This window comes from Pholis gunnellus, assembly GCF_910591455.1.
Source record: "Pholis gunnellus genome assembly, chromosome: 10".
NCBI lineage: Eukaryota > Metazoa > Chordata > Actinopteri > Perciformes > Pholidae > Pholis > Pholis gunnellus.
In genome coordinates, this window is record NC_136537.1 from 12,494,973 (window position 1) to 12,518,303 (window position 23,331).

General features: G+C 42.6%; 2 protein-coding genes across 2 annotated transcripts; one reads left to right on the forward strand and one right to left on the reverse strand.

Moving 5' to 3' along the window:
• Window positions 1-140: 140 nt before the first annotated feature.
• On the forward strand, window positions 141-10,855 carry hmgxb3 (HMG box domain containing 3). Its single transcript, XM_079168116.1, has 21 exons — window positions 141-287; window positions 837-999; window positions 1,167-1,341; window positions 2,075-2,584; window positions 2,709-2,816; window positions 2,919-3,053; window positions 3,190-3,422; window positions 3,996-4,108; window positions 4,205-4,285; window positions 4,476-4,558; window positions 4,807-4,914; window positions 5,031-5,171; window positions 6,027-6,334; window positions 6,481-6,608; window positions 7,371-7,502; window positions 7,600-7,784; window positions 7,948-8,170; window positions 8,520-8,653; window positions 8,874-8,993; window positions 9,143-9,352; window positions 9,656-10,855. The coding sequence occupies exons 2-21, from the start codon at window positions 860-862 to the stop codon at window positions 10,247-10,249; spliced, it is 3,861 nt and encodes a 1,286-aa protein (XP_079024242.1). The 5' UTR covers window positions 141-287; window positions 837-859; the 3' UTR covers window positions 10,250-10,855.
• Window positions 10,856-12,208: 1,353 nt separating this feature from the next.
• csf1ra (colony stimulating factor 1 receptor, a) lies at window positions 12,209-23,000 on the reverse strand. The gene is made up of 22 exons (XM_079167775.1): window positions 22,914-23,000; window positions 22,499-22,568; window positions 20,649-20,930; window positions 20,176-20,463; window positions 19,931-20,067; window positions 19,683-19,848; window positions 19,394-19,595; window positions 18,914-19,029; window positions 18,669-18,780; window positions 18,356-18,555; window positions 17,936-18,027; window positions 17,658-17,784; window positions 17,334-17,438; window positions 17,053-17,163; window positions 16,715-16,877; window positions 16,528-16,610; window positions 16,292-16,395; window positions 15,711-15,833; window positions 15,505-15,616; window positions 15,317-15,416; window positions 14,321-14,432; window positions 12,209-14,006 (listed from the first exon to the last, which is right to left on the reverse strand). Exons 2-22 carry the CDS (start codon window positions 22,548-22,550, stop codon window positions 13,860-13,862), a joined length of 2,934 nt encoding a protein of 977 aa, XP_079023901.1. The 5' UTR covers window positions 22,551-22,568; window positions 22,914-23,000; the 3' UTR covers window positions 12,209-13,859.
• Window positions 23,001-23,331: the final 331 nt, after the last annotated feature.

The window sequence follows — 23,331 nt, forward strand, 5'->3', positions numbered from 1 at the left end:
GACGCACGCGACGCGTTACTTTCACGTGTCAAAAACGTCTTCCGTGATTGGCCCGTACTTAAATATTCCGGCATTTGATTGGTTGAAGATCATGGCAACAAACCGCCATGTTTTTACAAGTCGACGAGAATGGAGGCTACTTTACCGACATTTATGCATCGCAACTCGTGATTTAACATGAAGTATAGGCGAATTCCAGCATTACTTACCGCCGGCACAATGCCTGACTTTCTCGGCGACTTCTAACGGTTGTTCAGAGCAGTTTGTCGAGCTTCGGGTCATCCTAGGTAAGGCTTCAATAAGAAGGCATTTCATTGGATAACTCACGGACTGTGCAGGCAGTATAAGCACACGCTATTAAACCTACTTTTGAAGCAGGGATGGACCACTGCATTTAACATGTTTGTCTCCCTAGAGCCCTATGCATGACAAGTTTCCATGATATTTAAGTTTGACTAAGACACTTTTGTGCTATATTCTCTCTGCATGAATTTACAGCCCGTAGTCAAACTGCCCTTCTTTCTGTGGCTTTTATTAGACCATGTGTCTCTGTTAGCCTATTATCTGCTGAAATATAGCTACCCACTGAGCTATGATCAACTTCAGAAATCCAGTTCTGTTATTAATGTATATAATTAATACTGCTCAATTATGTGCTTGCTGTATCGTCTACAAATTAGGGGGTTAAAAGCATACTATGCAAAATAAATATATATTTAATAAACTCATCTTTTTCTAAAATTGATGCAGTCTGATACAACATCCCTGCAATAAACTCTACTTTCATGAAGGCTCAAACATAAACATAACCAAATAATCTCTAATATTTTTTCAAGTTTGCCTGAGATCTTTGGAGATCATGGAGAAAGTGGAGGTGTTTGAGGTTGTGAAAGTGACTGAGGAGGTGGAGAGCTACTACAGTCAAATGGAGGTAACTGTTCCAAAAAAGAGGAAGAGCAAAGCTCAAGAAGACAGTGTTGAGAAACCTAAGAAGCCGAGGTAATGTACATAGTCCAACGGACTGTCACACACAGCTGCTACAATATGACGCAAATTATTATGGCCCTTTCTTAAAAAGGGATCGGGCCTCTAAAAATAAAATGTCTCAGCCACAGTCATGTACTGAATGAAGATGTGGAATGTCTCTGTCTGTATTTCTGTCTTAGGTCTGCCTACCTGCTGTACTACTTTGATGTTCATCAGATTATGCAAAAGGAAATCCCGAATCTACCACAGTCAGAGATCAACAAGAGAATCAGCGAGAGCTGGAAAAGGCTCAGCGTTGCGGAGAAAGGCTACTATCTGGAGAAGGCCAAGTCCGAGAAAGAGGGCACAGACACTGTAAGCTGCAAACAACCCAGTGCATCTGAGCACCCATGGAGCCTTTTATTAAAACCTCCTCATGTTAATAACCTCAGAATAAACTTGCCTGTTGTGAAGGAAATTAAAATGTTTATTTTGATATCTTTCAATGGTCAGAATCTCTTAACTGTTTTTTTTGCAGTAAAATTATGTTTCCTAGTTTCCAAGAGATACTCAATCAAGGTGATGCCAAGTAAAACACAACACATTTAAAACAATTTAAAGATCGTTAATCACCTAAATGATCAAACTGTGCAACACGATTAGCAGAAAACTCGATGATAAACTGAACATACGATGATAAACAAGTCATTCTGATACCTGCAGGGATAATGATGAATATTCTGTTGCGTCAGTACAACCTGCAGCTGTAAATTAATGATAGTGCCAAGCCAATCTTTATGAATTTGTTTTCCAACAATGGAGTGCTTGATTTTGTATTAGCTGTGGAGGATATCGGAGTCCTTCTGCATGATTACGCGCTGCGCAGCACTTATGTAGTCAATTGGCTTGATTTCATTTGTAATGAATACATTTGGCTCGTGTAACTGCAGATGAAGTCAGGAAGAAGTGATTCATTAACATCAAGAACCACAGCGCAGATAAACTGTTGTCTCAACAGTGGCCTAACTCACTGGTGTCTAGTATAATGTCAATGTGATGGATCTATGAAAAGCTAAGAACAATATTCTCGATTGTGCTTCTTCCTCAGTCGTCTCTCAGCCCCTCCAAAGACCTGCCAGGCTTCCGCAAAATCCTCCCCAGAGCCAGTTACTTTCTCTTGTCCAAAGGCTGCTCCTCAAATCAGCAGCTGGGAGGCTCTCAGTCAGAGGTGAGCTTGGAGTCTCTGGACTCTCCAGTGGAGGGAGGACTGCCTTCTGTCTCTCTCCCCCAAGAGCCCCAGTTCGCACCTCTTGAGTTGGACAGCGAGGTGGAGCTTTCCGAGCAGCCCATTGATGTCGACGACATAGCAGAGGAAACAGAAGTGGCGTCTAATCCCACAGACCCTCAAGGCATCCCTCGCTGCTCATCCTCCTCTGTCTCATGCAAAGCCCCGTCCTCTCCAGACGCCCACGTCTCACAGGGCTCTGGTGGCCTCACAGCAAATGGGGTCACTCTAAAAGGAAACAAGACCAGAGTTACTGGTAGTGGTTATGGTGGGGCGATGGTGCAGCAGATACAGGGGGAAACGACACATGTGGTTTCCATCGTACCCACACAGGTGAGACCCAAATGTCTTTGTACCACTTAGCAGAATGAGCTCAATTTATTGAAGAATTATTGACCATTTAATCACATGAAATTGTTTTAACTAATGCAGTGGAGTGATTTGTCCATCACTTCAGAACCTGCTGGAGCCCAAGTCTTTGCCAGGGGTCAGCTCTGTGGGCCCAGTGATGATGGTCTCTGTAGGAGCCAGCACAGAACAAAGTGCCAAACCTTCCTATAAAATGGTAAGTACCCACATTATTCATCCACTTTATGAAGACTGAAATTGGCAAGCATAGAGTCTACACACAGAAACAAACCTCCATGATTTGCTCTTTTTTTTGCAGTCTGTTAAGACATACACCCGAAGAGGTCGAGGGAGGTGTCTAAACCCTGGATGTTCATTTATGTATGTCACACGCCACAAGCCACCAAAGTGTCCTGAATGTGGGAGCCACTTGGGTGGAAAATGGATACCTGCTGTAAGTATCAAACAATATCTGCACCGACAGTTTGGGATGCTGAAACGTATACGAACATCTAGGTTGCACAAAGATTCAGCTTCCAGTTTTTACCTCTGGCTCAAGTCCGTTAACTTTGTCTGCATGTTTATGTTAGGCGAAGAAGACTCAAGAGAAAGAACCTGCGTCCAAGCAATTGCCCCAGAAAGCTGAAAGCAAGACTAATGAAAGCTGCCAAGCCACACCTCCCCCGGCCCAGGAGGGGAAGGCAGATGTCCTTGAAACAAACAAAAAAGTAGGACAAGTTCAACGGCGCTCCAGAAAACAGCGTGCAGTTCCAGGTGAAAAGCCACCAGAGGGCAGCAGCACCAAGGAGCAGGAAAAAACAAAGTAAGCACCCATGACATTTTAATGGCAGTTTTTTAATTGTGTTCTGTTTGCCACATGGATCCCGACAGCATGTTGACCATGTCGACTGTGACAGTGTGAAAACTGCTGCATTTGCAGATTTGCTATACGTGTCATGAATAGTTTTTAATTGTTGTTTTTTTAAAATGCTGAGCTTTATAAACGTGTGGGAAGCCTTCAGTTAACCCGAAAATATGGATGGAATACGTTTATAAAGAGACCTGTTTGTGTTGTTATTGCAGCTGTTTTTATCACTCGTAGTTTTTATTGAGAGTATTTCTCACAATTACTCTTTCATATATTGTTGCAAATATATAAGCACAGCTGATATGACTGAATTGTACTTTTTTGCAGCATTAAAGAACATAGAAATCCTTCATAATTTCAATAAAGTCTTGTAATCGGCGGTTTAGACTGAAACCATTCTTCTGTGTTAGTTTTCTTACTTGTAGCCAAAAGTATTTTAAACAAATATTTCTGTCTTACTAAAGTCTGTTGCAGCTGTTTTGATGATTGTGTGTATCTCACTTGATGTACTTTCCCGCTGTCATTGAGGAGACAGATGAAAGGCAGTCTTCAGAGCACGACGGTCCACGGTCAAGACCGAAGCAATGCTACTGTTCAAAAGAGGCCTGTGAGACCCATCCTTCCTGCCTACTACAACACAGGTGCGTTAAAACATACAGCACACAGGCAACATCTTTGTCAGTGTTGAATTCAGCTGTTATCATGTGGATTTACATATTGGCTGTTTGTGTTTCCAGGCCGTGCAATGTTCCAGATCATAACTGTCCCACCTGACAAAGTAAAGTTTCAGAGCGCAAACGACAATAATTCATCCACTGGTACTGTGCATCATTTTACTTTATTTGTATTATACTTGATTAAGTGTAATCTTTCAGTTTGTAGTTTGGATATGGTTTTATTGTATGGTATTGGCATAATATACTGTATTAGACAGAGAGGAAGTGATATAGGTACCTGCACTTTCTGAGGTCACAGCTCTTAACTGATGTGGTCGTTGTCTAACCACAGTGCCGAGAGAGAGTTTGTCAGGTCTCAAACCCAGCACTTTAAAGCAGCTCGGCCAGACGGTCCCGACAACCATAGCAAAGCAGGTTAGCACACACACACACACACACACTCACACTCACACTCACACTCACACTCACACTCACACTCACACTCACACTCACACTCACACACACACACACACACTCACACAGTTCCCTCCACCCTCCACCACTTGCTGTCTGAAAAAGAAAACATGTTTACACAGGCAGCTATTCATTGACACACACACACACACACACACACACAGCAAAGATTCGGTACAATATTGTCTTTTTCTGTCTGTCTTTCGTAGGACTCTTCGGTCCCAGCAGGTGGAAGCCAGCCCATGTCTTCATTGGTTGATAAGGGAGTGAATATCCTGTCATTCGTGCCTTTCAAACAACACACCGTTTCCAGCTTTGTCAGTACACTACTATTCTCGTTACACTAAATGTTCCTTTCTAATGTATTTTTGTTTCTGGATATCCCCTTTTCTCTTGATTTTGGGGTAATTCTTCCTCTTCTTTGTTCTTTTAGGATTTGGGACTGTCGACAGCTCGAGGAAGGGGTCGATGTAAGAACCCGTCCTGTGACTATATGTACAAGAACAGACACAAACCTGCAGTGTGCCCTAAATGTGGCTGTGAGCTGACTCAGAGGAACGCCAAGGGAACAAAGGTGAAAGCTTACTTCCTTCAGATCGTCCAGAAGTGTAGGATTATTTTTCAGCTGTATCTCTTGCCCTTGACGCTCTTTATGAGTCTCAGAACAACCTTGGATCCCTGAGCACCTCCTAGCATCAATAAATCTCCACTTAAGGCTGATGACAACAGGCCTTTCATGTTAAGTCATTCATCTTTGCTGTAGTAGTAGGACACATAGACGTGGTGTACATCATCTAAAAGCTGGGAATTCATCTCAGCAGTGTGTCAAGTTGTTCTAGTCATAAATTATGGAGCAATTCTGCTCTGGTAACTGCTCAGAAACGCCCTTATTGTCAATATACTGAGGAAAGTACATCTGCTGAATGCCCATGGTCTGTTGTTTGTGGTTGTAAAGTTTCATGAAGCTGTGATCCGAGAGCTCACAACAGGTCATTTCACATAGTGACCTCAAGTTTAAAAAAATGTGAAATAGCTACTATGGGCACTAACATCTTCACACATGAACGCAATAATGTCCCCAGTATGCAGAAATATTCAAATATACCATTTTTAGAACAGGCGAAATTACACATTTATACTGCATGTGAATAACTGCAGTCTGGGATTATCATGAAGTGGGTATCTCTGTGAAGGTGAGACTCGTGGGTACCATAGAATCCATTTTCATTCACATGTTTAGAGATGAGAGGTTAATTAAGGGGCCCCCGTGCTAATTGCAATACCAACTTTGGAGCGTTATTCAGCCCCGTTACCAGTATCTTCTCTCTAGCTTTAAGACTGAGCCCGCTACAGCCTCTTAAAGACAGTAATGTCGGCCATCCCGCGGGAGTCAGAGAGTTAATGGCGATTTCTTTTTTCCTTCTCTCAGTCTGAGACTCTGCTCGATCCGTACCAGACCCTGAGTCCTGCTCAGAAGGACATCCAGCGCCAAAATACCCTGCAGTTACTGCACCGTTCCCTGCAGATTCCTGAGAGCGAGACTGAGCTTCAGGAAACGTTGACCCTCATCCAGGAGCTCAACAGTCTCCAGATCGTCTTGGTTCAACCATGTGGACAGGAGCACGAGGACAGCTTGGAGACGGAGACGCTGGTAGAGTCTGGGTGGCCTCAGTTCTATGAGTCGGCAGCAACTCACTGTGGCTTGTGTAACTATCCTCTCTTCAAAGGAGGTCAGAGGTGAGAAGATGGGTCTCTGTATTCTAACCATCCTGCCTCTGACTTTTGTCAGCCCATACCAACATGTTGTGTTGATGTTCTCCTCCCTAATGTGTGTGTGTGTGTGTGTGTGTGTGTGTGTGTGTGTGTGCGCTTGTACATCCTAGTACCGTCGCAGGACAAGAGGACTGCTGGCTGCTGACTGAGACTCTGATCCAGACAGCCACTATTCAGCTCAAGGTGTGTCTCAACGTCCAGTGTCTGGCTCTGCACAGCTTCACCGACCTACATCCAGGTAAACAACACCACTTACAGCAGCTGTTTTTCATCAAGTGTCAAGTACTGAATCCTCACAGGTTTAGCTTACTCTTGGTTCATTGTCCTCCATCATGTTCGAAGTAATTTGTTCAGAATATCTCAAATCAAATTATGGTTGTACTTCTGGGAATTATGGGTATCACTTCTTTTTCATAATTTTTTAGAAATACACCGATTATTTCATGGTGGAAGCTTCTGCATATACAAAAGTGTTGCTGATAAGACTTTTCATCATTTACATTCAGTATTTTGCTGATTGGCCAAAAGGGGGCTCCACAACTATGAACTAAGTGTGTGCGCAGTAAGATCTCACTAAATGGTACTTGTCCCCTTTTCCTTGCAATCGTCTTTTGTCACACATTTCCACTCTTTTGCACTCTAAGACTTATTTATTTGGAACATGTTTTTAAAATGCTGGTGAAAACCAGCCGAATAATTGTAACTTTAAGATTAAGATGCCAACTTATTATGATATTTAGCTGCTAGTAAATATTTCAGATCCAGCAAACATATATGCAAAACTGCTATTATCATCATTTATTACGAGTGTTGCTTAGTATAAGACTCAGTAAGTATATATTGGCTGCAGCTTTCCATACTGTTTTCTTTTATTTGTGAGATCACAGTATAAGTTGTGTTCATGGTAGCAATGCTCAGTCGCAGTGTATCAACACGTAACTGTGGGATGGCCGGATGGCGGCTTTCTCTGTGAATTCATTGTTGATTCTTTTTGTGACAGGTTTATTCAATATTGGGAACAGACTGCTAGTAAGCATCGACCTGTTTCTGAAGATCCGGACCTGTATCAAACAGGGCCAAGACCCCCCTCACGCAGCCAGGACCATGCTAGACCACAACCCCAATCACCCTGGTAAACACTGGATTCAACTCTACATACATGAATTCAACTGTGTTAGATTAATATCTGTCTTTGAACATATTGCCGTCTTGTATCTTCTGTCCATCAGTCCACGCTCTGAGTCCAGAGGAGACGTCTCAAATCCAAGAGCTTCTCCTGAGTGGCTACTGGGCCTTTGAGTGTCTGACGGTGCGTGATTACAACGACATGATCTGCGGCATTTGTGGTGTTGCCCCCAAACTGGAGATTGCACAGCGATACACGAGCAACGTACTGGAGCTGAAGAATGTGGAGGTGAGAGATTGACGTAAGAAAATCAGTGGGAAACTAAAGCCCAAAGTAGAGTCATGTCAACTTACTTGGAGAGACGGTATCGTAGAGTATGTCTTCCACGTGTAAAACCTACAGAAAGTAAGCTTGTAAAGATATTGTTACAGACATTTTGTTCTGTCCACAGTTTACGTGGCCTGAGTGTTCAGTCTCAGATGAGGTACACGTGGACGACTTCTGGCTGACCATGGAAAGTGAGGCTATCGAGCAAGCGACTTTCCCCACGGAGATCCCCATCACACGAGTGGATGCTTCTATCATCGCTCCCTTCATTCCCCCGCTGATGAGGAGTCCCACTGTCATCAACACAGAGAAGGACAAGGTCCCGTCAAACGCAGAGCCGCCCTCGGGTACATGATTCCTTTAAACCACCGTTAATCATGCGACTGTGAAATCTTCAGAAGCAAATGTGATGTGTATTGTTTTAGAGTCTGAAATAATGGAGATGTGGCTTCATAGAGAATGAGATGACAAAAGAGGATTGCATTCAGATGGATGGTATGCTTTGTTTGCTGCAAACGTCATGCGAGGGTTCCAGTTTCAACTTATTGTATGTTAGTGTTACTTGTTGAGTTATTCTCCCATGTGGAACTGATTTACACTGTTTAATGATTTCTGTGAGTTTTTATAAATGCAACAAGTTGCTTATGTGGACCATAAAAAACATATTTTAAGGGAATCATTCAAAATCTGTTTTAGGAGATCCTTCAGTTTTGGTGCGCCTCATTCATGATGGTCAGCTGAGACTCGACAAGATCGAAGATCACAGTGAGGACGAGCTGAGAACAATGCTGGACCGCTGTGCGGCGAGTATCACCCCGGACTCCACTAAGGTGTGTGAGAGAGAGAGAGAGAGAAAGAGACAATCGAATGTGTTGTCTCGCTCAAGGATTATTCAGCATGTTGATTTGCTTGCTATAATGGTTGAAAGATGATTTCCTTATTTCTTACTTGGTGAATGTGTTCATCTTATCTCCGCTCACCTTGGCGTACTCATATCTGTGTGGGAGCTTACTTCAATACAAGCCTCCTTTCTGTCTCCCTCTGAGTTAGAATGAGCTGCTGGCATCCCTGATCTCCTTGTACACACTTGTTCATGGTGGCCTCTCCACGGCCCCACAACCCCCTCCACACCTCACCGCTGGCAAGCTGTCCAAGGTCTGCCCCCACAAGGTAAAAACAGAAGCTAGGTCATATGTGAAAAACAAATATGTGGCCCTGTTCAGATCTGGCATTGACATGCGTCTGGGTAAGCAGAGAGGAAATTGAATCTCAAATGTCCCCTGTGTAATCTCAAGGGTCTCTCCCATACCTGTCTCCAGGTGGTGTGCGGCTCTAAGTACTTGGTGAGAGGAGAGACGGCTCGAGACCACGTAGACCTGCTACTGTCCTCCCGCTACTGGCCCCCAGTCTACGTCAGTGACTGTGCCCGTCAGGTGGCGCTCTGTGCTGACATGCAGTACCCAGAACAGGCAACCCAGATGTGGGGCAGGAACCAGGGCTGCTTCTCTGACCCTTTTGAAAAGCCAGAGGTGAGTGATTGAAATTAAATCCAATTATCTATTAAGGAACTTAACTTATGCTGGTTAGAATTCAAAATTAAAAAAAATCAATGCCCGATCAGTTTTATTTTAATGTAAAAACAGGTATATTTACATATATGAGTGAAGAGTGACTTCTCAATTTATTATAATATAAAGTTTCTCTGTAACTACAAATAAATCACAGATTAAGCCTCTAATACAGTACATGTATTTATATCAGGAAGACTGTCTCGTACTGTATGTATATAATTGTTTCTTTGATAAAGGCTCATACTGTGTTGCTGTCTTTAGTTTGTGTCATGTGATGAGCTACAAGAGCAGCCGTACAGCGCTGACCTTTCGTCGGTGGCAGAGAACCAGCAGGTCCACCCCATCACCAAATCATCTAGTTGCTGGCTGGTTCATCCTCCCGAAGCAGCCCAGGAGCCTCCTGCTCTTCCGTCAGAGCACCACTCAATGATCCTCTGCAGAGATCTGGAGCCCTACGTCCACCTGATGGCTGAGCTGGAGAAAGAAGAGGAGGAGGAGGAGGAGGAGGAGGACGAAGGTGAAGAACGGAAAGCCGAGGATGACTCCGCAGAGAACTCGGAGGACTGTTACTCGGTCAGCCGCGCGCGGCGCCAACCTGCGGTTTTCAACAACACGGCTTATTACTACATTTACAACCGTCTGGTAGATTTCCTCACCAGCAGAGACATCGTGAGCCAGCAGATCAACCAAGTGGTAAAGGCCTGCCAACCGGGGGAGGTCGTGATCAGGGATGCTCTGTACCGACTGGGAGTGGCACAGATCAACACGGAGAAAGAGGAAGATGAAGGAAGTGGAGTGGAGGGACAGACACAAGAGGTAGGGACAGAGACATATGAAGTGGAGCTTCCTGAATAGAAATGTTCAGGATGGACAATCAACAAAGATGCAGAAGAAGAGAAGCAAGTGCTACCAGAAGGAGACAAGAATTTGGAGGCGACACAGTGCTTTCCTGAATTCAGTGTTAGAGATTACTTTCTCTTGAACTAGCCTGTACAACAGCACAGTTAATGAGCTTTACAGTGTGTTTCTGATGTGTGGAAATATGCTGAGAAGAATAATCAGTCCTGTTTACTCTGAATATACTAACAGAAAAAGTACAGGTAACATGGTGATATTCTTAACCATCTTAAACTACGGTAACGGTGAGTGTGAGAGCTAATAAAAGTCAAGGTGATGAAGACTGAATGTCAAGAATTATTATTTCAAATGACTAAAGGAATGTAACAATATCTTGTGTTTTACCACTAGGGTGCCAAGAGGTAAAAGAAGTGAAAGTGTGAGTAAAGGTGATCTTTCCTGTCACTCAAAGAATGTAAACAGGATTTTAATAACTCTTCTAATTGAAGCCTGAATGTATTTATTAGTTCACCATGAATACAGTACGTTGTATTTATTTCCCTTTTTATGTCCAGGAACATTTCTGCTTTTACTTCTCCCCTCCCACTTGACATTTGCTTTTGAGAAGTGATGATAAATGTGTGTCTGTCGATTGTACTGAATCATAAGGTGCCGATGGACCTCGTGGCCGTTTTCATCTCAATGGAGATCCATTTAAGGACGCATAGTTTTAATTCCTGTCAACCAATCGACAGTCAGCCTTTGAGAATGGATTGAAGATATTTAGTAGATCTGCCTGCATGAGTTGCTTTAGAGAGATTATTTTTTGTCACCAATGCTTTGCTTAGCAATTAACATTAATTATGGGCTAATCAGACTTTCATGAAGCATTGAAGTTTGCCCAAGTGGTTGAAAATGACACCTGAACACATCACAGCAGCCTCGTACATTATGTCGATAAAGAGGATTTTTGAAACGATTATTATCTTGTAAGTGAAACTGCGGATGTAACAAATAGATATGAAGAAATTAATAAATCATTAAGTTAATAGATACTATTGTCTGATATAGCATTGCTAAAGCACATAATATGTATAGAGGAGTAATATTTCTGTGATTTAACAGAGATGAAGCTCTGAACTGGGCTTTGACCACAAATACTATTTTATAACTCGTCAGAGTTACCAGTCATGTGGTATGAGAAGAGGCTTCAAATGTCTTCAAAGCCCCAAATTGTGTTAAAAGTCTTTTTTCCTGAATCATCATCATTGTAGATACACTGGACTTCTGTATAAAGTGCTCAGGGGACTTTGACTCCACAATGATTCAAAAATAAATATTATGTCTTTTTTTATTCAATATCATTCTTTGCAAAATAATGTTTTGCATACAAAATCAGCTTTAAGTATGATTCAATGCTATAGTTTGCTTACCACCACCGTAACCAGCTTAACTGTCTATTTTCATGAGTACTCTGACTTTAAGTTTTTTTTAAATACTCAAGGACATTTTTTGGACAAGACATCTTTATATTTACTCAAAGTATTGGAAGAACTTACTTGACTTAAACAAATATCAACAGGTCTGCTTAATTTAATTTATATCATTCTAATTAAAGTTAACCAACATTTGCTGTTTAAATCTTCACTTATTATATAGCAGTACAATTGATCTCATGATTTATGCTTTACATTCCTGAAAAACAGAAAATGTTTAAAACTATAACAAGAAGCTTTTTGAGGAGAAACGTCAATGTAAAGCCCAGGAATATGTGTTTTTGATAACATCTTTGAAATGATGTGGACAAAATGCCACAGCTATTAGAAATAATTAATTCTGAGGCAACTAAAGGAAATAATAGAGGAGGACACTAGCAGAGCAACAAAGGCAATGTGGAGATTATTATGCTTTACTCAAACTTTGTAATATCTCAGTTTCTTGATGAACAACTGAACAAAGACTGTTAAAAATCTACCGTAGAACGTCTGGCATCCCATAAAGTGTCTAAAAGTGGTGGGCTACTTCAAAACAGAAATATGATTTTAGCTGAAACCACGCAACGGAGAAAAAGCATTTGGACTTTCTGTAGTCTCAGCGGTGGGATGATTACTTCCCTACAAAGATGTCAATGTTGACAGACACTGTGAGAATTGTTCCAGAGGAAATGCAGATTGGACGTTCTCCAATAAAAAAAAAAGGGAAGTAAGGACTAAGGAGAGATCAACATAAAGGCAGCACAGTTTATATCAGCTCAGTGAGGTACAACAAAGAAAACTCCAAATATCTGGCACCACATCATCATCTCGTCGTATATAAAAACTTTACATTCTGAAGTTTTAATGGTAAAGCTTCATTCAAAGCCTCTGCAGTTTTTCAGTGATTTAATTTGCAGGTTTTGCATTGATTGTCTCATTTGCGCCACACAACACATATGACATATTGATAAACTACCATCTACTCTACAACATTCCAGCAAATATAAAGATAATTCTTGATTTACATCATGAGATATATACATTATCTGACATCTCACTCGTGATTCATTCAGATGCAAGTATATCTGAAATGCCTGGAGTCACCCAAATGTGCAGTGTGTATCTCTCACATAGCTTATGTTACTCTAAAGTCTTCATACAGTTGGCAGTGTAGGCTGACTGCTACATATAGACATCAGTGAAGTTTACATCCTAACACTCGTCTAAATCTACAGGAAATTAAGATTAAGTTGTGCTATGCAAAAAAAGAAAAACAAAAGGATTTCACATTGTCATGGAACATTGTTCGTCTGATCCATAACAGATCCACAGATTTCCCTGTTCAGTTCAGTTGTATTCCCTGCTCCAAAACCACACTGAGCACTGCTTAATTAATTAGGTTGAAGTGGAACAATCACATGTTCCCACCAACGGACGGCTGCTGTGAGTGTGTCACAAGAAATACAACCATGACCAAAGCACAGAGAGGGAAACAACATGGTCATTCTTTGCCTTCTCAGTGGTCGATTTAGCATGTTAAAACAGGGAAAAACACTCGCTCTGTTTAGATGTTTCATTGGTCTAAGGTGATCAGGGAATAAAAGCTAACTTGTCTAGAGCAGATCAAGTTGAGTAGTCACATAGTGTTTATGACTGTTGGGTTGCTTCCTCTGAGAAACCATACAGGCAAAAAAAAAATGAACCTGCTGACAAAAGTGACAGAGATCTCTACAAAGACATTCGGTATCATGGGGAAGTAATATAAAATAGAAATAAACGCAGTGCACAATATATAGAACACTCTTTCAGAAGAAAGGACGCACACATTGTCCTTTGGATAACAGATTATACCTGAAATACATATCAGAAGGAGCGATGTTTAGGATAAGGTTCAGCTTTGGATGCTTGTGCAGTTTGTTGACATGTTTCCTCCTCTTCCTCCTAGACGTGGTAATTACTAGTCATGGTCTGCAAAGAAGCAGGTCACATGCTTGCTGCAGCTGCTCGTCTATCTGGCGAGCAGGCACAGCAGGCAAAAAATAGCTGTGAAGGCGACTCTCTGCGACCGTCCGGCGGCTAGAACAAACTGTAGTTCTAGAGCTGATCCCAATTTCCTGACGATTAATTTACTGATTGATTGGCAGCTAGGGCTTTCAACAAAACTGGTAGTTATTGGTCTTCATCAGAGGCTGCTCCTCTTCCTGGTGGTCACAAGACTGGTCACAGGGGCCGTCGCAGCACTTGGGCTCGTCACTCACTTCACCCTCTGTGACCTGCTGCTGCAAATTCTGGTAGATTAGCTGTGGGGAGGCAGCATTAGGAGGATGAGACTAGATCCAATAAAGCAAAATCTCAGCTTCATCTGAATATTATGGTGTGATAAGGGAACAAATTCTTGCATTCAACAATATATATGTTTTAAATGTGTGCGTATCTCCAATGGGAACATCACTAAAAAAAAAAAAGAAAGTTGAATTGGTTCTACAGCTCGGCTAAATCTGTTGTTTCTGAGGGAAGATTTATTTTTCCTGGTGACAATTCTGCCGTATAGCATCACATGTTTGGTCACATACATAGATTTGGCAAAGCTGAACACTGCGTCACACCGACTCACCTGTTCCTGCTCGGGTTGTTCCCCGAGTAGTCTTTGTATCATCTGACCGATCTTGCTAAACGTTGGACGCTCTGTGGGCTCCAGATTCCAGCACATCTTCATGATCGTGTAGCTGAAACAAAAGTGAACCATACTTACAAAAACAGATTTCAGAGGAGTTCCCTGGACAAAATAAAACATTGATGGTACACATTTCAAATTAGACAAACGAAAAAGGAGAGGTTTATGGAGGTGGTGTTGAGTTTGATAAGAGACTCGTTCATAAGATCCCCTCCAGTCTCATTTTGCTGCCATGAAATAGCAGTTACATGGCGTCCAAGCTTTGAGATCATGTGGCTAACAGGCAGAACCGAGGCCTGACACACAGCAGAACAACGGATGATTAGGCCCTGACTCAGACTCAGTCTCCTCTGTTTCCACAATTATTCCGGGTGGTGTGACAGCCACGCCAAATCAGCACACATAGATGTTAGGGCCCTCTTGAGATACTGGGAAAAACACTCATTTTTGCTTGTTAAGTTTGGACTTTAGGCTTGTTAAGTTTTGGGGTTGTGAGATAACCCGAAGCAAGTAAATTAAAATCAGGAATAATGAAAGTACGTCATGAGGTTACCGCATGTGTCACTTATTTCAGATGTTAGAGCAGAAGACTAAGGGGTCTTTGTTCTGTCGAGATCAACATTTGAGAAGAACGCTACTTGAACTGTTCAATATCGAAGTCAACTTCGGATCAACTGTTTATTATAAATCAGTCATAGTTAAAGCTGATTTCAACTGAAATGTTACTAGTTGTCCCCCGTGTTCGTCAGAGTCTGATAAGCAATGTGATATAATTTTACCAGTGAATAAAAAGGCTACTATTACTGAAACTCAACTGATAATCAGGTGACATTTGCCAGACAAAGTAAAGTCTTAAAAAGGACATCTGTGGGAAAAAGCAGCAGTGATTCATCTTTTTATGAACCAGGCTTTATGTTGCTGAGGGATCGAGCTTACATCTCAGCGGGAGCAAAGTTTGGTTGGCACATCTGGTAGCCGTGCTTCACCATCTTGTAGAACCTGGAGTCCACAGCCACGCTGGGGTAAGGGCTCTTGCCTGATAGAGAATCATATACAGTAAGTTTAGCAAGCAAATCGTGAAATACATTTGTGTAAATGTAGGGTACATATGCACATGTTCTGACCTAAAGAGAAGATCTCCCACAGGAGGATACCGTAGGACCAGACGTCACTCTGGACGGTGTAGACACAGTCAAAGATGCTCTCTGGAGCCATCCACTTCACTGGCAGACGGGCCTTCATAGAAAGCACAAAACATTTTTTTTTTTATTGAGACTATAACTTGGTTAATGTGAAGTAAACTTTATCTCTATTGTACTCAGGGACTTACATTGCCCTTCACCACGTAGTTGGAGTCATTCATGATGTCGCGTGCCAGGCCAAAGTCACAAATCTTGGCCTCTCTGCGGTCGGTCAAAAGGACATTCCTAGCAGCCACGTCTCTATGAATACACTGCACACACACGCACACACACACACACACACACACACACGCACACGCACACACACACACACACACACAGACACACACACACACACACACACACAGTTTGTCTCGGGTTGTAGTCTCACTCATCAAAAGACAAAAAGATCACTGAGCAGTGAATCTCAATGCAGCATGAAGAATTCCAATCTATACATTGTCACTATGACGATGAGTAAATACAAAGAATGTAATGGGAAATACCCCTTACAGGCCGCTCACGAACAAACTCAAAACTCTTTCATCATATTCTATAAAAGACAATACTTTTTCACGCACATGTGGTTCCTTTTTTTCCTGAAGATTTTGCTTGTTGTGTGGGCGATATCCACTTCAGGGGGACAACACAGCAGCTACTGCTGTAAATGTTTACTGTGATGGTTTCTGGTGTGTTCATTTAGATCCTTCTTAGTGGGAAAATCACTTACGTTTTTGGCTGCCAGAAAGTCAAGGCCCTGAGCCACTTGAAAGGAAAACCTCAGCAAGTCGTCAATGTCCAGCGGCCAGTCACCTGTCTCCTCACACACAGAGTCTTAGCAAGAATGAGACAGGACATAATGTTAGTAACACACAGGGTCAGGAAGGCGGATGCTTTCCAGTCGCATGATGCTGCATAGTGGATGCATTTGTGTTTATTCAAACCGGGATTGGGGGAGCTTTTTACCTGGAGATGATTCGATATGTGGCACCTGGCTGGGTCTCATCTCTAAGTAACTGCTTGACGATGTGCTGGAGATCCCACTGTCACTGTTGGATGGAGAAAACAAGAGAAGAAAGACAGAGTGGTGTCAGAAATGTGAATGTTTTTCACAAATCCTCCGTTATCAGACTGCACATGTCTGGTGACGTACCTTCTAATATACTGTCTCTCACTGCAGATGTTCTTGTAGTCATTAGAGCCCTCCGTGACGTCGGGGACGCTCATAACAAAGTTCTCAAACGTCTCTGCCTTCTGACGAAGGAAGTTCAGGAGGTCGCCGAGGCTGCAGTACTCTGTGATCACAAGCACTGGCCCTGATGAGGAAGCAAATCATGTCATAACCCTCTCAACAAGGGAGAACGTGGTCGCATGCGAATTACTTGAATATACTAGATTTATTTGTGTACACGATGACTTTCATAAACATGTTTTTGCTGTATTCTGATTCCCTCCAACATGATACAGAACAAATGCAGGCTGCTGTCTGACCTCCATAAGTGCAGGCTCCCAGTAGATTGACGATGTTCTTGTGGTGTCCCAGGTGGCTCAGGATCTTCAGCTCAGACATCAGAGCTTCCCTTTCATCGGAATGGGCACTGGCTGCAGAAATACAATACAGATGTGTCATTGTGATCCTATCTGATCATGCGCAACAAGGATTTCACTCAGTGACATTTTCTCTGGAACATTTTCAGATTTCCCGGTCACTGACTCGCTCATGTAAATAACAATCTCTCTGTTTAATCTTGAAGGTCTTAAGATCGGCTCACCTTTTAACATTTTCACAGCTACACGCAACGCATTGTCTTCCATTCCCAGGCCAAAGGCTGTGGCCTCAACGACCTTTCCAAAAGCCCCTGCACCCAGGATCTTCCCTGGTCAGACAGAAAATATGATGAGAAAGGATTTTGACTATAACCTGCTCAGGTCAGGTCTGTTTGTGTTTCACAATCAACTTTCAGATATGTTTTTTTCTAATCGTATTATGTTAACATTCGCTATTCTACTCTATTTTTCTAGAGCACTGAATAATTGTTTCAAAAGTGTTTCAAAATGAGTGCATTTGAGTCAATGTATGGTTACATGGTGCAGACCTAGCTTCAGCTTGTCTCTTGGGAACTCCCACTTCTCATTATAAGGCAGCTGAGTGGGGTCAATGAAGGTGTAGTTGTTTCCATCTCTTGCCTCAATGATCTGCCAGCGGATCTCATACCTTGGTTTCTGAAGATGAAAACAGGAGCAAATGGAAGTAAACCACTCCAACAAAAACACAGCAACTGAGTAGCCCTGTCCTATGGAAATATTTGAATGTCAAAACAATATTTTACAACTTCAACTGCTGTATGTTTTAATGGATGTAGGTTCACCTTACCTGCTTATATTTGTATAACAGAAAAACCAGTAGCACAAGGAGGATGGCGAGAATGCCTGCTGCTCCAATCAAGGTGGAAGTGAAGAGTTTGTCTGCACAATCAGAGATAGATCATGAACTCACTGTTTAACTTACATGGACTGACTGTGGGTCATTCAAGTTCATGTTCTCTAATGCTCGTGGTGTTGTGTACCGTTTGCATCTGTATCTTGTTTCTTCACAAATTGAAACAAAAGAACTATGCAGTTTCACAACAACTACAAAGGAATCTGCTGACCATGTTGACACAATTTCAACAAACCAAGACATTAGATTTAGTTTTGAGCACCATGTGACTCCACAATAGCAAATTGAGAAGTACAGCACTTGTGATCACATCCTAAAAAGGAACAAATGATGATCAAATGATCCGATACTCACCAGAAACCTCCATGGCAAAAGTGTCGCTACTGACGCCGACAAGGTTGAAGGCCACACACTCGACCGTCATCCTCCGGGTGGATGGCCCCACGGTGAGGACGCTCTCCACCTCCACGGCCCCGTACTCCTCCCTCTGGACCTCCACTGTGGGAGCCTGGAGAGGGATCGCCAGCTGCAGCCCCGAGGTGTTTTCATTGCACCTGCCTCATTGCAAAACATATACAGTCAGGCAAAGGACCAACTTTTGAGGGTGAAAGTGTGAGTCAAAGCACAGTACGCCACACCTAATTACTTTTTGTGCAGCGATACTTACGTTGGGCGTATCCCAAAACACTGGTACCAGATGATTCTGGGGGCAGGATAGCCAAATGAGGTGCAAGTGAGCGTGGTTATGTTTTCCCATCTCACCACAGCAACAGGTCTCTCTGCCAGTGAGAAGAAAATACATGTAAAGAGAGACTAACTTCAAAGAAACATGTACTGTATTTTGTTCTGACCATTGAACTTAACACCATGAATGTGTTTACTCATTTGATTTGTGTTAACAATATCACTTACGATACATTTGGACTTGGAATGTGATGGAGGCATTGGCCAAGACGCTCTTGGCATAGAAGATGTATTTTCCCTGCTCCTGTGCATTCATTCTCTTCAGCTGCAGCATAGCATGGTATCTTAAAAAAAAAGGGGGGAAAAAGGATATTTTAACTCAGAAAAAGAGGAATCTGAAGTGACTAATTCTGCGGTGTGAATTCAGACAGTTCCAATGTATCATCGCTGAGTAGGTCAACAGATTAAAAAGAGAACACCACTCTTCCCTCTAGCATGACCTGAGGAAATATAATGACCTTGGAGTCGCCTGTTTACTTCAGCCAAAATGCACCGACAGCATATTTCTAAACCAGAGTAGCTTCCCCTTGCTGCGGTGCTCTTTATTGTTTGCTTTTTTACATTTAAACTGTGCTGACATATTGAAGCTTTTGGAGCTGTCTGAGGTAGAGGGTATGCTCTCCTTTGTCACCGGGCTTGGTGTTGTACCTGTTGTTGTATCTGATGAGCTTGTGCTCCTGTGTGGACGTGTTTGGAGATGTCGGGGTGTGCCATCTGTGCTCTGTAATCTGGGGGTATGCTTCGATGAGCACGGTCAGCTCCAGGTCTTCTCCCTCGTTCACCGTCACTGAAAGACCCTGGTGGGCTAGTTTAGGGGACAGCTGGGGCAACAGCCGGATGTAGGCCTTGTCTGTTTAGAAGAACCAAAATAGTTTGATAAATGTTCAAGGCTTTTCATTATGACTGCATAGCAGGAGCAACTGTTTCTGTAGCTTACCTACAACCAGCAGGTATGTCGTTGAACTGTTCACCCCTGCTTCATTAGTGCCAATGCAGGAAATGTTTCCTGTGTCTGTAAGGTCCACAGCCGGGATGGTCAGTATGCTCTGTATGTCCAGGCGATTTTCTCCACTGGAGCGAACCCTCTCCTCTATAGTTGGTTTCTGAAGACAAAAAGAGCAAAAACAAGTTAAAATCATGATTACCACAACAATCAAGAAGGCCGTCCAAATTCATCATACGGACCGACTTGGTGGTGTATTTCCAGGTGACATTGTAGTTGAAGTTGGGGTTGTGTGTTGTGCAGCGAATCTTGAGCTCCTCCCCAACAATGCGCACATATTCATCGGTCTCCAAGAGTACGTATGGAGGAAAACGAAGCTCTAGAGCAAGAGGAAATCATTAATGAGTATCAAACTTGATGCATGTATCTCTTAAAATGACTCTGTGACAGCTTTGGGTGGTCATTCCCAACAACCAAGTGGTCTCACTCTGAATGACGTAGATGGAAAAGACCTTGGAGATCATTTCCACTCCGCTGACCCTGGCTGTGCAGACATAGTCGGCATTGAAGCCTGGGAGGAGCTCGTGGATAAGAATACCACGGTGCCGGTAAACTGTAAAGTTCATGCCCGGTGGCACAGAGGTGCCGTTCTCCATGCGGAGGCCCAGGTCTGTGGCTGCCGGGTTGGTCAGCAGGCAGGGCAGCAGGTAGTCCTCACCCTCCTTCTTCACCACCCGCAGGGACGTGCTGCTGGTCCAGAACGCACGGTTTGGATCTGGTAAAGAAAGGCACGGTGACGATTCATTAGAGCAATGGAATAATGTGAGATTTACACTGAGAGAATCTAATAAACAATCACAGAGAAGAAATAACCAGTGTGGACAATGTTCCATCCAAGCACTTACAAGACAACATAAGGACGCTTGTCCTACTATTCTGTTCCCATTTATCCGTCCTCACCTTTTACGTACACATGCACTGAGGAGATGAGTTGCTTCGACCCAGTCGTGTAAACACACTTGTATGTTCCAGTAAATTCCGCAGAGGGACGTTCCACCTTTAAGGTGCGGACTTTCCCGTTGCCCTTGGACACGAAGCGTCTGTGTTTGGCTAACCTCGTTTGCCAGTTTACAGGCCCGTCGCCCTCACACCTCAGATCCAGAGGGGTCCCAGGTCTGACCACCAACTCAGAACTTTCCACCACCTTAGAGTTGAACTTGATCACCGGACGCCTCCATTCTGCTGAGAAGGAACATTCATTCATGAATTCATTGACTTTTTAGGCAAAAGAAACACAGTGAGAACTAGTTAATCAAAACACACTCCGTTTTAGGAATTATCAGACAGTATTTTTGATATATTATGTGTTTCCCTATTGATAAGTAGAGACTTTGTTTCTTTTTTGGTAATTTTTTTTAAACTGAGAACGCAGAGCTGTCTCGCCTGTGCCATGATTCAGATCTATTTTGGAAGTAATGTCATTAGTTCAGGAAACAAATATCAGACTTGGACACTTACTTCCTTTTTTACGTCTGTTACTGTATTTTTACTTAGGCTCTGTTTTCTTTTGGTCGTTATACTAACTCATCACTCTCCCAGAGCATTTTCTCTAAGGGTCTAATAATGATGCGGATGGGTTTACATTGTAGTTACTTGAAATCCCGATACGGGGTCTGATGCAGACACTAGAGTGCCTTGTGCATCGGTGTCAGACGATGAGTGGTGTCACAAAGTGTGGTATTTGACACCCTGGGAATGCGAACGGGCTAAAAAAACTGTATTAGTGTTACTATTACTGCCAAAAAAAGTTTGGTCGGTGCTCCAGTGCTCACAAAAAAAGGTCTCGCCATCTCAAGGTCCACTTGAGGTCCAAAAGTGGTCCAAGTTGGACACTGGAGAGACGGACATGTCTCTCCTGTTAACCTGAAGCTGCCTCTTATTTAGAGTTCAGTCTACACCCTCGGAAAAGGTTATAAAAGCGTCTATTTAGAGGTTTGGACAGTGTGTTTTGAAGCTTGAAGCAGAACTGAGATTCAATGTTCAGCATCATTGGACACACAAGATAATGTGGAGAACTAGGAATGAAACAAACCAGACTTTTAGTTCTGAACCTCCTGGCTGTCAGTGCAAACAGTTGCCTTTCCTTCAAAGTCCCTATTCAATACTCTAAATTAACTATTCATCCAACCTCAACATACATACGTACATACATACATACACAATAATGCGCCAGAAGGCAAAATTAATTCCTTTAACCATAATTAAACCAAACAACAGATGCTTTTATGTGCTCAAATGCAAATACATGAAATTGCAATTTGATGCTTGGTGGGTGATATTAACAAATGTCGTGTTCAGAGCTGAACTAAAATGGAAAAAAAGAGAAAGAAAGCTTGTGTTGGATCTCAGATGGAGAAGCATGCAGTGTTTCTTAGCTCCTCTGCATTGAACACGAGTTTATGCCATGAAATGTACCATAAAATCATTAGAGCGTAAAACACGAGAAGTCATGTTACTGTATGTATTTTCATAAGTTGGTCAGTTGTGGTGCAGAGAAATATGTCATTTAAAGAATACATCTAAAACGTATCCAAACCTTTTGGACCTTTTTTTACATATCAAACACTCAACATGAAAATAAAAAAATGAAATCACTTCTGTATGCTATGTGTATGCCTGTTTCAATCACATTGTTTTATTTGAGATTGTTTAAATCAATAGTAGCTATCACAAAACAACCAGAATGACAAGAAAAGACTCTAAATCCACTGCAGCTGTAGATGTGTCAGTCAGTGTTTGTGTGGCTTTACCTGAGGCAGCAGAGGCCACGATCCCCAGCACCAGAGCGAGGTAGGACTGCATCCTGGATCAACTCCAAACCTGCAGTTTGAATGTTTAAGTTTGTGTGCTACCAAATACTCTTCTTTAAATCTGTGGCATTAGGGAGAGAAATAAGAAAAACTCCTCTGAAATTGTGCCGTCAATCATCTCCCTCATCAACTTTTCTGATTGGTCAAAGCAGCTTTCCAAATCTCTGCTGAACAGCAATCTATTCCTCTGCAATGTTTACCTTCTTCAGTGTACGTTTAAAATCAGGAAACAGACTAACGCTCACAATACATTGAGAAAGCGTTCCACGATTACAAATAGGGAATTGATGAGTCACTTTATCTCAAAATACAGCAGATAACTTTTGCACCAGTCCTTTATTTCAAAAGTACTCACCTGCAGATGTCTTCAGTTTAAGGGGGTAGGGGCTATGATCGCTCCCCAGCAGGGTGTGATGTTTACAGCATCCAGAGCTGACACAAGAGTCCCTTCTTCCCTTTCTGTTTGCCTCTGACCTTCCTCTCCCTTCTACTTGTTTACAGTCTCTTCACCACTGAAGTCTCACAGCAAACATGTTTTCTTTTTCAGACAGCAAGTGGTGGAGGGTGGAGGGAACTGTGTGAGTGTGTGTGTGTGTGTGTGGGTGTGTGTGGGTGGGGAGGCGGATCAGCACATCACGCTCAACAAATTAATGAGCCAGTTCCAATTTACCACAGAAAGGCACAATTCTCCCGAGACATCCGTTGAGGTGAGACTAATCACCTCCACCACTGCTGGATCATAGCTGCCAGGCTTCTCAAGCGTGGATTTGTGG